General features: G+C 34.6%; 2 protein-coding genes across 4 annotated transcripts in view; one reads left to right on the plus strand and one right to left on the minus strand.

The window, feature by feature from the left end:
- Positions 1-14,473, plus strand: part of TMEM232 (transmembrane protein 232) — a 694,734-nt gene that overhangs the window by 191,167 nt on the left and 489,094 nt on the right. The window lies entirely within an intron of this gene.
- WDR36 (WD repeat domain 36) overlaps positions 1-14,473 on the minus strand; it is a 41,268-nt gene that overhangs the window by 20,306 nt on the left and 6,489 nt on the right. For 2 of the 3 annotated variants that reach the window (XM_087429932.1, XM_087429933.1), the window contains 9 exons: positions 14,137-14,254; positions 12,269-12,401; positions 10,670-10,724; positions 9,137-9,269; positions 8,684-8,859; positions 8,183-8,354; positions 7,670-7,735; positions 6,104-6,190; positions 4,851-4,996 (listed from right to left, as the gene is read on the minus strand). In XM_087429932.1, the coding sequence (XP_087286058.1) occupies positions 4,851-4,996; positions 6,104-6,190; positions 7,670-7,735; positions 8,183-8,354; positions 8,684-8,859; positions 9,137-9,269; positions 10,670-10,724; positions 12,269-12,401; positions 14,137-14,254 (1,086 nt within the window). The remainder of the gene's footprint in view (positions 1-4,850; positions 4,997-6,103; positions 6,191-7,669; positions 7,736-8,182; positions 8,355-8,683; positions 8,860-9,136; positions 9,270-10,669; positions 10,725-12,268; positions 12,402-14,136; positions 14,255-14,473) is intronic. The other variant, XM_004420321.3, reaches the window with a different exon arrangement.

Raw genomic sequence — 14,473 nt, forward strand, 5'->3', positions numbered from 1 at the left:
TTTTTTAAAAAAGCATGACAAATGAATTGCTTTATTAATTTTCTTAAGCATAACGTAATTATATGTAAGTGTATAAGAAATATCTGCATGATTCTATCTCCATTCTCTAAGAAACATGAAGAAATTATTATCCAAAACAAAACACACCTAAGTTAACTGAATTTAAATTTACAAAGTCAGGAGAATTGTATACCAACTGACCTTCAATTTTTAATTTATTCACAACATTGCTCAAGTCAAAGCATTCCACTGCCTAGTTTCCTTTTCCTTTACCTTACTTTTGTAACTTCTTCTACAGCTGATATAAAACTGAAAACATACTATTAGTTAGAATGTCCAATGAAAAAGCCAATGTCCAATGAAAAACAAAATATTTTAATTACGACATATTAGGAAGGGAATACATAAGATAGTGCATAGAAAACATTTAGTTTATAAGCAGATGTCTTTTCTTCTATGTTAAAAACATGAGGCTGGCTATGTATTGGGTCATGGCCAGAGAAATCCCTGATTGCCACTGTAAGTCAGTCAGATGTTACCGACCCAAGAGATAATTTAAAAGAGTGCTGAATTTATTCTTAAAGAAATAGATGACTTCTAAGACCTAAAAGAAAATATTTAATAGAGGCTATTTAACTGTGCAAAGTAGCTTAAAGTTGATATACCACTGTCCGAGTCAAGACATATTTACATAGCATTCACATACGTATGTTCCACTTACATATATATTTCTAGATAATTATAGCTTATTTCTTAAAATATGTATGTATTTTATATATATGGGAAATTATGGAGTAATCTTTTTTTTTCTACTTTTTTTTTTCTGAGGAAGATTCACCCTGAGCTAACTCTGCTGCCAATCCTCCTCTATTTTCTATGTGAGCCGCCCTCACAGCATGGCCACTGATAGATGAGTGGTGTAGGTCCTTGCCTGGGAACTGAACCTGGGCTGCCAAAGCAGAGTGCACTGAACTTAACCACTAGGCCACCGGGGCTGGCCCTGGACTAACCTTAAAAAGCATTCTATCTTCCTAAATACAACACAAACATCATCTTACCCATTTCGAATAACTCATAAATGTTTATGCTATGTCGTATAGTTATGCTCTCAAGAACTAATGGAGATAATAGGCTATAACCTACAAGTAATAAAGGCCCTGCTGGCCCTGCTGTGCTTTTTAGAACTTGCATTTATTTTAATAGGATTTATTGTTAGTGGGCCTGCTTTTGGCAATCTCCTTTTCTAATTTATTCATTTCAATCTATTACCGATACAGCAAAAGCAAAGCAAAAATGAATAAGCTGACAGGGTTACCTTTGAGTAACAAACTGTACTTTAGTGCAGAGGCTCCCTGATAAATACTTTTGTTTATTACTTATTGGTTACTGGCTTTGTTCCAGGTAGCTGAGTTTGCCAGACGTGTGACTCAGCACCAGTTAAGTATCACTACATATAAACACGAGACACGTTCCGTGAGTCATCACTATACGCTGTGAGTTAAGAACACAGTTTCTGTAATGAGTGGTCCTAGTTCAAACTCCAGCTCTTCCACTTACTAGGCTTTACTGACCTTAGGCATGTTACTCATTAAATTAAGCCTCAGTTCTATTGTCTATAAAAAGAGGCTAATAATAGACCATACTACAGGATTGTTGTGAGGATAATATAAAACATCACGTGCTAGGCAGAGAGCCTGGAACAAAGTTAGCTGTAATTATTATTACCACTACTACTACAACAGTTACTCAAAACCACACAGGCACGCTTAAGAAGCTTAAGATAGAATCTCTACAGTTTAGAAAATAGTATAAAAGCTTAAGACTGGATTTCTGTACTATGGAGAATAGAGCATACATACTTACAAGAAATCTGTACAAAATAGGATCAAATGTGGAGTTACACTTTTAATAAGCATTTTCAAATGCAAAGGCAGCCACTGAATTATTTGTACCAATAAGTTCAGCAAGGTTACAAGACACAAGATCAATATGCAAAATCAATTATATTTTGATACACTAGCACTGAACAATCCAAAATGACATTAAGAAAACAATTCCATTTACAATAGCACTGAAAAGAATAAAATACCAGGAAAAATTTAACCAAACAAGTATGAGACGTACAGTGACAACTACAAAATCATTGCTGATAGAAATTAAAGATCTAAATAAATGGAAAGATATCCTATGCTCATGTTTCAGAAGTAATATTAAAATGTAACACTCCTCAAATTGATCTACAGAATTAACAAAATCCCCATCGAGATCCTAGCTGCCTTCTTTGCAGAAACTGACAAGCTGATCCTAAAATTCATATGGAAATGCAAGGGACCAGAATAGTCGAAACAATCTTGAAAAAAGAACAAACTTGGAGGATTCAATTTTCCTAATTTCAAAACTTACTACGAAAGTACCAAAATCAAGACAGTGTGGTACCGGCATAAAGACAGACATACAGAACAATGGAAGAGAATTGAGAATCCAGAAATAAACCCTCACATTCATGTCAAATGGTTTTTGGCAAGGGTGTAAAGACCATTCAGTGGGGAAAGAACAGTCTTTTGAACAAATGATGTTGAGACAACTAGATATCCATATGTGAAAGAATGAACTTGGACCCCTACATCACACTATACACAAAAATTAATTCAAAAAGGATTATAGACCTAAATATAAAGGCTAAAACTATGAAACTCTTAGAAGAAATCACAGGAGTAAATCTCCTTGGGTTAGGAAATGATTTTTCAAAAACCACAAGCAATACAAAAAAAAATAATAGATAGGCTGGACTTCATCAAAATCAAAAACTCTTATGCTGAAAATGATACCGACAAGATGAAATGACACCCCACAGAATGGGAGGAACGATCTGCAAATCACATATCTGATAAGGGACTTGTATCCAGAATATATAAAGAGTTATTACAACTCAATAATAAAAAGAAAAGTAACCTCATTAAACAATGGGGAAAGGATTTGAATAGACATTTCTCCAAAGGTATACAAACAGCCAATAAGCACATAAAAAGATGCTGAACATCATAAGTCATCAGGGAAATGCAAATCAAAACCACAATGAGATACTATTTCATACCCACTAGGATGGCTATAATCAAAAGAACAATCACAAGTATTGGCTAGGATGTATGGAAATTAGAACTCTTATACATTACTGGTGGGAATGCAAAATGGTGCAGCCACTTTGGAAAACAGGTTGGCAGTTGTTCAAAAATGTTAAACATAGAGTTAGGTTATGACCTAACAATTCCACTCCTAGGTATAAACACAGAGAATATAAAAACATATGTCCACGTAAAAACTTGTGCACTAAATGTTCATGCCAGCATAATTTACAACAGTCAAAAAGCAGAAACACCACAAATGTCCATTAACTGATCAATGGCTAAACAAAATGTGGTTTATCCACAAAATGGAATATTATTCAGGAATAAAGTATTGATACAAACTACAACACGGATGAACCTTACGCTAACCAAACGAAGCCACTCAGAAAGACCATATATTTTATGATCCCATTTATATGTAATGCCTAGAATAGGCAAATCTACAGAGATAAAAAGCAGATTATGGTTGCCTAGGTTAGGGAGATGGGAGTAGGGGAAAGTGAGAAAATGGGGATGACTGCTAACGGGTACAAGGTTTCTTTTTGAGAATGTTCTAAAATTAGATTAATTAGATTTTGGTGATGCTTACACAACTCTACAAACATACTAAAAGCCACTGATCTGTATACTTTAAACAACAGAATTTTATAGTAGTGAATTATATCTCAATAAAATTGTTTTAAAAAAAGCAGAGGCAACAATTCTGCAAACCAAATTTGATATCATTTCTTTGTATCTTAAAATCTGAACCCAACAGAAGAAGATTTACATATTAACAAAAGAAAACAAAAATATTTCAAAAAAGGAGTAAGAACTTACAAGTAAACACTGGTATTTAAAAGCTGTATTTAAAAAATGCTTAGACAGGGCCGGCCCCATGGCTTAGCGTTAGCGGTTAAGTGCGAATGCTCCGCTACTGGCGGCCCGGGTTCGGATCCCGGGCACGCACCGACACACCGCTTGTCCGGCCATGCTGAGGCTGCATTCCACAGACAGAAACTAGAAGGATGTGCAACTATGACATACAACTATCTACTGGGGCTTTGGGGAAAAAAAAAGGAGGAGGATTGGCAATAGATGTTAGCTCAGAGCCAGTATTCCTCAGCAAAAAGAGGAGGATTAGCATGGATGTTAGCTCAGGGCTGATCTTCCTCACAAAAAATAAATAAATAAATAAATAAAAAATAAATAATTAAATAAATAAAAAAATGCTTAGACAGAACTCAACCAGAATGTCTCTAAAAGGCACTCCTCACAAGACACGAATATCAAAAAAACAAGAATAAAGAATTTAAATAACTTCTACATCTGTAACTCATTATAGATTTAGCTAAATCTTACTCCTACATCAAAAGAAATCAAGAAAAAAAGAAAAGAAAGGAAGAAGACTTAAGATTCACACTCCTTGAACCCAGTACTGTATACTCAACATAATTCAGGTGAGAAAGTATATTGATAAATGCTCAAATCATTTTCAAAGGGTATTCTCAGTATACTATATTAATTAGAAAATTAAAATAACCAAATACGTTGCATCTGATTAAGTAAAACTTAAATCTAAAATAATTCTCTGTACATTGGAAAACTTAACACTATTAGGGAATAATTTCAAAATGTTAAACTATGTTCTTTCAACCAATATCATCATTAATAAACTTGAGTATAACAAGATGACCACAGGACAGTTTTATAGGAGAAAATGCCCATACAAACAAGCTGACTTACTGTTGCAGTTATGTCATCTCTCTTCAGCTCTTTTGGCTTGAGAAAGTAAGCGCCTATTGTAGATCTCTGATAGTTCCAGGTGGAGCATGACAGCTTACCTTGATGGCAAGCAATGATACCATCCCACTCACTTTCACGAGCTTCCTCTAAAACGTAATTAAAATCATAAAAATCAAATTGCTTTTCATTCCCTCATTCATTCATCTATTATTTATTAAGCATTTAATATTCCATGTTATCATTAGGCACTAGGGACATGATAGTTAACATGTAATTCCTGATAGCTATGAGCTTCCTATCTAACAAGAGATTCTGATTAGAAGAAAATTATAAGAAATATGATAATGTCTTATAAGAGCACTCAGAAAGAGTTTACTAAGAGATTTCGGGAGAGTAATGAATGGCTCCTAAAAGAAGCAGTAAAACAAGCAGAAATTAACAGGGGGGAGGGATGGTGGTTTACATGCGCAAGCGTAACTTGAACAAAATCAAGCGCAAATAAGTGAACCATGTTCTTGAGATAGGTGGCAGGAGAGCAAGACAACTGGGGCCACATTACAAAGGGTCTTGAATGCCACGTCAAGCAGAGGAGATTCCACCTGAAAGGTAGTAACGGGCCACTGAAAGATTTTTAAGCAGATAAGTGACATGATTCAGACGTTTTAGAAAGAGCACTCAGGCTCTAAGACAGAAAATAGACAGGAGGGTGGTCAAAATTAAACTTCAAAAAAAAAAAAAAATCAGGTTGTTATAATAACCTTGAAAGGGAAATGGTACCTATACAGTTATTTCCTGATAGTTTTCACTCAACAATCCCATCACTTATGTGTATTTTTCTTAAAATCACTTTGAATGAAGCACTGCTCAAATGACACAGCATACTAAGACTTCAGTGTATTTAGATCTTTATTAAATTAGTCAGAGCTGTATATTCTCAGTTCTTTCCTTTTTACATTAGTCTATTACTATACCAAGCATATGATAGAATAAAAAGAAGGGCTACAAAATGAAATATCAAATATTGTTTATTAATAGCTCTTATAGAGAAAAGCTAAGCCTGAAATTAATAGATAAGTTCAAATTATAAATAACTCATTTTTAGTCTTCACATAAGATGAGCATGCACTTTGGGTTACTTTCTGGATGCTTATTAATATTTGCAAAAACATTTATTAAAATGGAGGAAATAAATACATAGCAGGAAATAAATGACAAGGCAGAACTTCTTGAAACACAATTATGAAGTTACTTACCAGCTGCAAACTTTGTGATGGGTGAAAGTCGCACTGACATGGTATTCTGAAGTCCTTTACGTTTGACTCTCTTTTTATTTATTAATCCTGGGGTTGGGGGAGAAGGGAACATAGCTATGAATCCTTCTTAATAAAAAACGTACATAAAAGAAAAACTATTCATTGTCACAAACTATAAAGTTTGAGATACTCTTGTATAAGTTAGGAGCAAAATAAAGATGATGTTATTACCACTATTATTTAGTTGTCTGTGATGTTTAGCCTACGTAATTAGATGAGAAAATAAACTACAAGATAAAAATAACTGAAAAAAGAAAGTAAAAATATCACTGTTTGCAGATGATATCATGGTCATATAGTCATGTCAATCAAGAAAAACAACCAAATAATTATTAGAATAATAATTTCCTTGGACCAGATACAGACCAACACACAAATCAGTGAGTAACCCCACAATGCAGCAATATTTAATATCATTATAATATATAATATTGCATTATATTCTAACTGCAATACTATTATCTGCATAATAATATAGCAGTTAGCAATATAATGAACAAAGATCACATTCATAATATTAATAAAAAATATTAGCAAATTATATTAAAATGTTTAATACACCAATGAGTGATCTTAAATATGTAGGACCAACAGGAGGAAAACTAAAGAAAACTTCACTGAGGAACATAAAAGACAACTTGAATGAGGATATAGCATGTTCCTAGATGTGAAGATTCTTAAAGATATCAAATGTCTCCAATTTAGTTCCAAGAGGAATTATTTTGGATATTGATTTAAAAATGATCTTGAAATTCATGTGGAGGCAGATATATGCATGAATAGCCAGGATATTAGCTTAAAAAGAAGAGTAATTATGAATAAAACTGAAAAACATTTTTGTTTAATAAAAAAATCTTTCGGGGTCGGCCCCATGGCTAGCGGTTAAGTGTGCACGCTCCGCTGCTGGCGGCCTGGGTTCGGATCCTGGGCGCACACCAACGCACGGCTTGTCAGGCCATGCTGAGGTGGCATCCCATACAAAGCGCAGGAAGATCGGCACAGCTGTTAGCTCAGGGCCAGTCTTCCTTAGCAAAAAGAGGAGGACTGGTATGGATGTTAGCTAAGGGCTGATCTTCCTCACAAAAAAAAAAAAAAAATCTTTCAAATGCTGGAAACCATGGGAAAGGAGAGAGAGTAAAGTTAGAACCCTTTTGGCAAAAAGATGGGACACTGCTTAGTTTGATGTTTTCTCTAAGTCCCTTCCATCTTTAAAATTCTGCACTCTACAGATGGCTCAAGTTAGACAATCAGTGTCTTTTGGGTGGCAGCAGTATGTTTTTACCACTCAAGATGTCTAACTCTTTTCAATAACCCTATAGCAGCACTTCAACCACTTCTATAGCAACGTTGATATTGGGAATCTTACTACTACTCTTTCATATAAGGTTTTTTTATTTCGTTCAAGAAAAGAGAAAATTTATCAATGAAACCTCCTCTAGTTGTCTCACAGAATCTTGAAACGTTGTTGTGATCACTAGCTTTTTTTCCATCCTGCAAGTGACCTACCATGTCCCAAGCTCTTGTTAAATTTTTCATGTATCGTGGAAAATGACTGAAGAGTTCCATCTTGGCCTGTTGATATATACGGAAAATTGCTAATCAAGCTTCATCAAAACAAAGGACCAACTGAATCACAGATCTTATGAAATTAGATTCTATAAAAAGCTTGAACTTACAGTTTGGGGTACTTTTTTAAAAAGGAGCGCCAGATCGCAACAACTTCATTATAAACATTAACTGTGCACAGAACGCCATTTGGCAAGAACAAAGGATAACATGAGGTACTAATAATTTTCAACAGATTATTAGAATAGGCAAGGGTCACATTTTCAGAATCTGACCATTACGTCTCTGAGGATTAGTAAACAGAATGACACTCCAAGTGAAGATAATATTATCTACAGTGCTTCCTGAATTATTCAAAAAGAATCGCCTCATTTTACCCAGGTTTCCAAGTCACTCAAAGGGACATTTGAATCTAAAAATGTGTAAATACCAAACCTAATAAATATTAAGCACCTGCTCTTACGACTTGCTGGAATAAACTAGTAGTACAAAGCAGAAGCTCACTTGCGCTAAGAATTTGCTGTCCATTTTGTCCATAATATCTGATTGTGGTAAGAGGAGCACTATGTCCCATTCTGAATCTCAAAAGCCGGCCTTCACCTGTGGGACCATCAAATATCCATATCTGCCAAGAAATAAAAAGGTAAGCTTCTTCCACAATGTGTTAAGTCACCTGCAAGCAGTCAAATCACCTTCTCCGCAAATCAACCGGCACTGCATATTCTCGCCAGGCCGCTGACGCTGGAGTGGGGGCTGGGAGAGAGAGAAGCTCTAACTCTTTCTCACTTCGTTGCAATCATGTAACCTGCTGTGCTTTTTGTTTCATCTACACCAACATTTCATCTCGTATTCCTTTCAACTTCTAAGTTCAAGGCTGATACATTAAAGCAGGCTTATAAGAACCCAAAGGGTAGGTCGGATAAGCCAGGAAGATGATAACAATAATCATAATACCCTGAGAGCATTGTCAGCGCCATTTGTGACAAGAAGTGGCTCTCTATGGAGAAATGTCAGTCCGGCAATTGCTGTAGAATGTGCATTTCTCATTTGATTGATTAATTTTTTGTCTTCTAGATCCCAGAGTCCAATATGGCCACATGGACTGCCAGCTGCCATTATTGGATGACCATCTGTTAATAAAATAAGATACATTAAGAAAAACATGTACCACAAGACAACTAAACTTAACAAGTCTTCTTTCCACCCTTTTAATCCATAAATATAAAGTTAGAAAAGACTGTACACCAATAATCTATCCATATTCCTTTGGCTCTTGATACCCAGTATTTCATTCATTTTTACTAGATTAAATTACAAGAAAACATCTATTAAGAAAATTTCTATGACCTTCAAAGTAATGCATTCTAAGTGTTCTTAACTCTTATCAATAAATAAGTTAAAAGTTACCTGTGCGAAATGAAATGGAAGTAATAGGTCCCCAGTCTTGACGAAACTTCATTAATGTTTCATCAAACTTAATGTTGTGAATGATAACCTGACCCGACATGAGACCAACAGCAACAACATCCACAGCTGGTGCCTAAAAATTAAATTACTCAACTTTTTATTTTCTTAATCAAAATAGCTTTAATAATCCTGATGATATGCATCATTACTTATGTGTTATCAAAAGAAATAGTGGAATATCTTCCTGAAGGTGACAAAAAATAGTAAGTATTACCAGTCTAGCATTCTTCAATTGTTATTTAGCATGGAAGTATTTAGGAATGATATTTTCAAGTTACTTCCCAGATTCAAATCTGGTAGTCACTATTACCTCCCCACCCCCAAAACATGGCTGCCTTGGTAAGAAAACAACCATAACAAAAAAGAAAGGTGATGTGTGAAATCACTACAGATCATTGACTGGATGGAAACAAAAAAAAGAGACAACTCTTAGAAAAAACACATAAAAGGCTTGCCATGTGCAGGGCAACACAAAAGGCCAACTACAAAGGAAGTGAAGAATTGTTTATCCAAGGAAAACAGGAAAAACCTATAAAACATGTTAAAATGCAAAGAAGTTTTACAATTAGTCTGTTCTAGCTCTAATATTCTATGATTATAATCTTCATTTTATACAATGGTCTTACATGCAGACTCAATAATAAGTTTCTCTTATCTTAGCACAGAAGATCAATGTCCAATACCACTACAGAATGGAATTAAGCTAAACATTTTATCAATTTGCTATCAAATAACTACTGTGCATGAGACCCTGTGTAGAAGCTGGGGATACTAAAACAAGTATGATCCCTTGCCCTCAAGGGACCTAATCATCTGATACCTTTGGGGTCTTCTGGGTAGGCAAAAGCAAAGCAAGGTTGATGGTAGTGCAGTGAGAAAGGAAGGAATGGATATAAATTGGGCAGGTATAAGCAATGGATATGCATAAAGACAAGGCACACTGGCTGTATATGTGTCCAATATCCATGTAAGATTCTCTGCAGACATATATTCATTCATTCATACATGTTTTGTGGACTCATAAAAACAAAAAGCAGTTATTTCTGGAAGAAAGCAGCATTTAATTAAATATTAGGATTTGGGCCCCAATTGTTTCAAGCTACAAATCTCAAAATCCTAACAAATCTCTCTGTATGTGCTATAATCTCCCTTGCTTCAATGAATAATTCATCTCTACTCTGTACAAGACACTGGACAACATGCTTGCAAAATATTAGTAAATACGGTTCCACAGCAACCACAGGTTTAGAGCCTAATTCCAGACAATAGGGCTTCCACAGATGTTTACAGGCAAAGGCATTACTATTTGTTTTCAATTGCATTTCCAAAACACTGTATCTTAGGGTAATATTTATAAAGATAACCTAGTCTACATATTATTTTGTCTTTATGTCTAAAAATATGGTTAACCCCAGAAACTGAAAGATCCTACTACTAACTTCATTTCCTCTTTGACTTAACAAAAATACTAACCTGCTGAAGAGCTGTCACTCCAACTTTCCATCCTGGAAATGTATACAGAAGTTTACTACAAGAAGAAAAATAGTTCAAAGTCTTTTTTTGTGTGTCTGTGGGAGGAAAACAAACTCAACTGCATATTAAAAAGTGAAATAATAACAGGTGATATTTGTTAAGTTCTTACTCTGCCCCACACTATTCTAATTACATATATTAACTTATTTAATACTCAAAACAATCCCATGACGTAGATACTATCACTATTTTACAGGTAAAGAAACTAAAAAACTTAATTATGTGAAATAATTAAGCTAAGCTCACAGGGCTAATAATTGATAGAGGCCAAATTCCAAACCCCAAGCTGCTCATTACTATGTTATGCCACCTCTTTAAGAAACTAAATAGAGAAAAAATAAATACATGAGTAAAAACCATTTTATATTATAGACTACAATAAAAAACAATCTTAGAATATAGGCGGATCTCATTTTTCACTGCAATGTATTTCTACAAACACATCATAAAAGGGAATATATTATTAATACAATACTACTCATATGTTATAACTGTTATATGACAATAGTGATGCTGCTCTAAATTTCCAAATCAAGCCAGGAATGATAAATAAGTCCAGGGAGCAAACAGAGATATCTGAAATTGTTATTATGATAATCAATAAAGTATTAAATCACGTATTAAATTCTGTAAGTAGGCACAGATTAGTTCACTCAGTGAATATTCAAGGGATAGTTACTGTACAATAAAGAGTGTAAACATCTAACGAGTTAACCTTAGGGGCAGAGACGATATCTCAGCCATTATCCTGAGCCCAGCACAGAGTAGGCAGTGATATTTGATAAATTGATATATATAAAATGATATTTGTTAAATTGAATGGAAACACTGATTTAAAACTAAGAACCAGGATAAACATTAAACCACTGATAATCTTATTTTCTATTTTGATTTTGTAAGGGCTTTGAAAGGGACAGTTTGAATGGTCAAATATTTTTGTTTGCTTTGTAAATGTTAGAAGCCTTAGCTGCCACTTTTTCTATGGATAAATGTTCAAATAATAGGTAGAAGTATTCAAAATCATTTATCTAGCCCTCCAGCTATACTAATAATATTATAGCAGATGACTATCATGTTTCTGACTGAAGCACTTTTACCCTGAAAACCACTTCTAAATGCTAGCACTAAATTAACACTGATTTGCTCTGCCTTCTCTTACCTTCTTAGTTTATCAAAAACTAGAAGCTGCCCAGTGACAATCTCATAACTAATTATTTTTTGATCTTATGTTACTTTACTAGAGCCTTCTCTATGGCTATATGGATTCTTTACAGTGACTAGGGCCATTAGTATATACTTGTCAATGGACATTTTTGAAACTGCCTACCATGTGCCAGGACCACATGCCAGTGTTCACATACGTGATGCCACGAGTAACTCCAACAATAGGTGTATTTACTGAAAGTCCTCCAAGTAAACATATAAAGGTAGGGAGAACTGAGAGTTTATGTATGCATTAGGGAGTAGTAGATGATGAAGTAGTAGTAGATGAAGATAAGGTAGGAACCACCTATGATATTTTCTGAATAAAATGCTTACTTGGATTTTACATTCCATAACTGTAGGCTTCCTTGTTCACTGCCAAGAAGTATTTTATTCAAGTAGGTACTCGGATGCAAAATTGCGGAAATTTTAAATACCGATTTATCGAAAGTCAACTGCAGGTATTCTTCTACAAAAGTGAAAGTTATAAATAACATGTAATTATTCTTTATAAAATGGTTTAAAATATTTTTCATATTCTCATATACTTATCATGTAAAGTAAGTCGACCATATCAAACATTTATATAGTAATATAAATCAGACCTTTTATATAATAACCTGTAAACATCCCTTGAGAAATTAAACAAATGTGTTAAGTGACAACTTGTAAATGTAATTTAGACTGTCAAAATTTTTCTACAAGTTCTAATATCAATACTATTAAAAATTTTACTCACCAATTTTTCTAATATCAATACTATTAAAACTTTTACTTTTATAAGTAACCAATATTGTAATCAATACTATTACAAATTTTCTTTCCTGTAAGCCAAATTGGTTTATAGGAAAGAAAAATAAGGATTAAGAAAAACACGACGCTTGGGATCGGCCTTAATATTTTTGTTATTTGATCAAGAGGCCGAGTGAATGTTCCAAGCGAAGTGCTTGCACTAAGCTCTTCCAGGGAGTGAAGAGCCAAATATCTGGTGAAACTAGAACAATGCTTCTCACACACTTCCACAGAAGAACCTCTAAGAGAGGAGAGGAAAAGAACTTATAACCCCATGGAGTGGGGAATGGCACAGCCAGTAGTCACTTCAGACAAGATCAAAACAATTTTTGAAATCTTTACATATGTTTAAAATTCCTATGTGTGAATTTGGTTTTCTACTCCACAGTTCATGAATGATTAAAACAATTTTTCACTAAATCTTCCAATAAATACAAGTACCAAAGAAGGTATACTTCATTTAATCTTTAGTTTCACATACTATCCAGCACACTGCTGGATATGTATATCCCAGAGGTATGTGTATCCCAGTTTAAGAAGTATAGATACAGATTAAAATTATACAAACTTTACTTTCAACACTATTTTAAAAGATACAGGGGCTGGCCCAGTGGCATAATGGTTAAGTTTGCGTGCTCTGTTTCAGCAGCCCAGGGGTCGCAGGTTCAAATCCCAGGCACGGACGGACGCACTGCTCATCATGCTGTGGTGGCATCCCATGTACAAAAAATAGAGGAAGATTGGCACAGTTGTTGGCTCAGAGCCAGTCTTCCTCAGCAAAGAGAGGAAGGTTGGCAACCGGTGTTAGCTCAGGGCCAATCTTCCTCACCAAAAAAAGGAAAAAAAAAAAGATCCTTGCCTCTATTTGTAACTAGCAGTTTTACTTAAAATCACTGCTAACAGCTCCCCGAAGACAGTGGTTCACTGTGCTGCTGTAACAGTAACAAAAAGCTGGGCGTCAGCATCAAGAGAAAGCCTGCTGGACTGTGAGAATCAGATTCTCTAACTTTATACGAGGCCTTTTAACATCCATCCACACAGAGACTACTTTTGGAATTCTGTTCCCTCTACTTGAGCAAAGATAAAACAGAGAAACAAGTGACTAACTTAACAAGAACATGAAATAACGCTTCGGAGGCCAATCTCTAGGATTTTTACTATAAATAAACATACTGAAATGAACAATGAGTTAATCGAGGTTACATAAGCTAAAATATATATAACATAAAATAATGTAATTCAACTAGCTGACTAAAATTGCTTATCTATTTTTTTTACCTAGAAACTTTTTCCTTATACATGTTACCGCTTACACGTGAAACTTCTGGTCTAGAAGCATGTTTACACGGGTTTTTAGTTTTAGCTACACACATACTATCCCAAGAAAAAGCAATAAATTAGTTAATTCTTACCTTCTGAATATATGTGCCAAATAATAAGAATGCTGTCAGTATCAACAGAGATAATGTGATCCCCAAAGGGTTGCAAAAGATGGATGTCTGCCTTATGACCCTTAAAGGTGTGTACTACCTATAATGTCAAGGTTTAAAAGAATTTCATATTACTCAGTCATCACTTAATATTATTCATATTAACCAAAAAACATGCTAATCCTGAAGATGCTCATGTTAAGAAATGTAGTCCAACTTTTGATTATCTGAGGTTAGATTAACAAGTAGCATAGAATCAGGCATTTTTCACCTGCTCCCCCAGCCAGTGCAATAAGGAAATAAAGCAGGGACTAGGAAG

This window comes from Ceratotherium simum, chromosome 4, assembly GCF_057802395.1.
Source record: "Ceratotherium simum simum isolate JZ-2026a chromosome 4, ASM5780239v1, whole genome shotgun sequence".
NCBI classification, from domain to species: domain Eukaryota; kingdom Metazoa; phylum Chordata; class Mammalia; order Perissodactyla; family Rhinocerotidae; genus Ceratotherium; species Ceratotherium simum.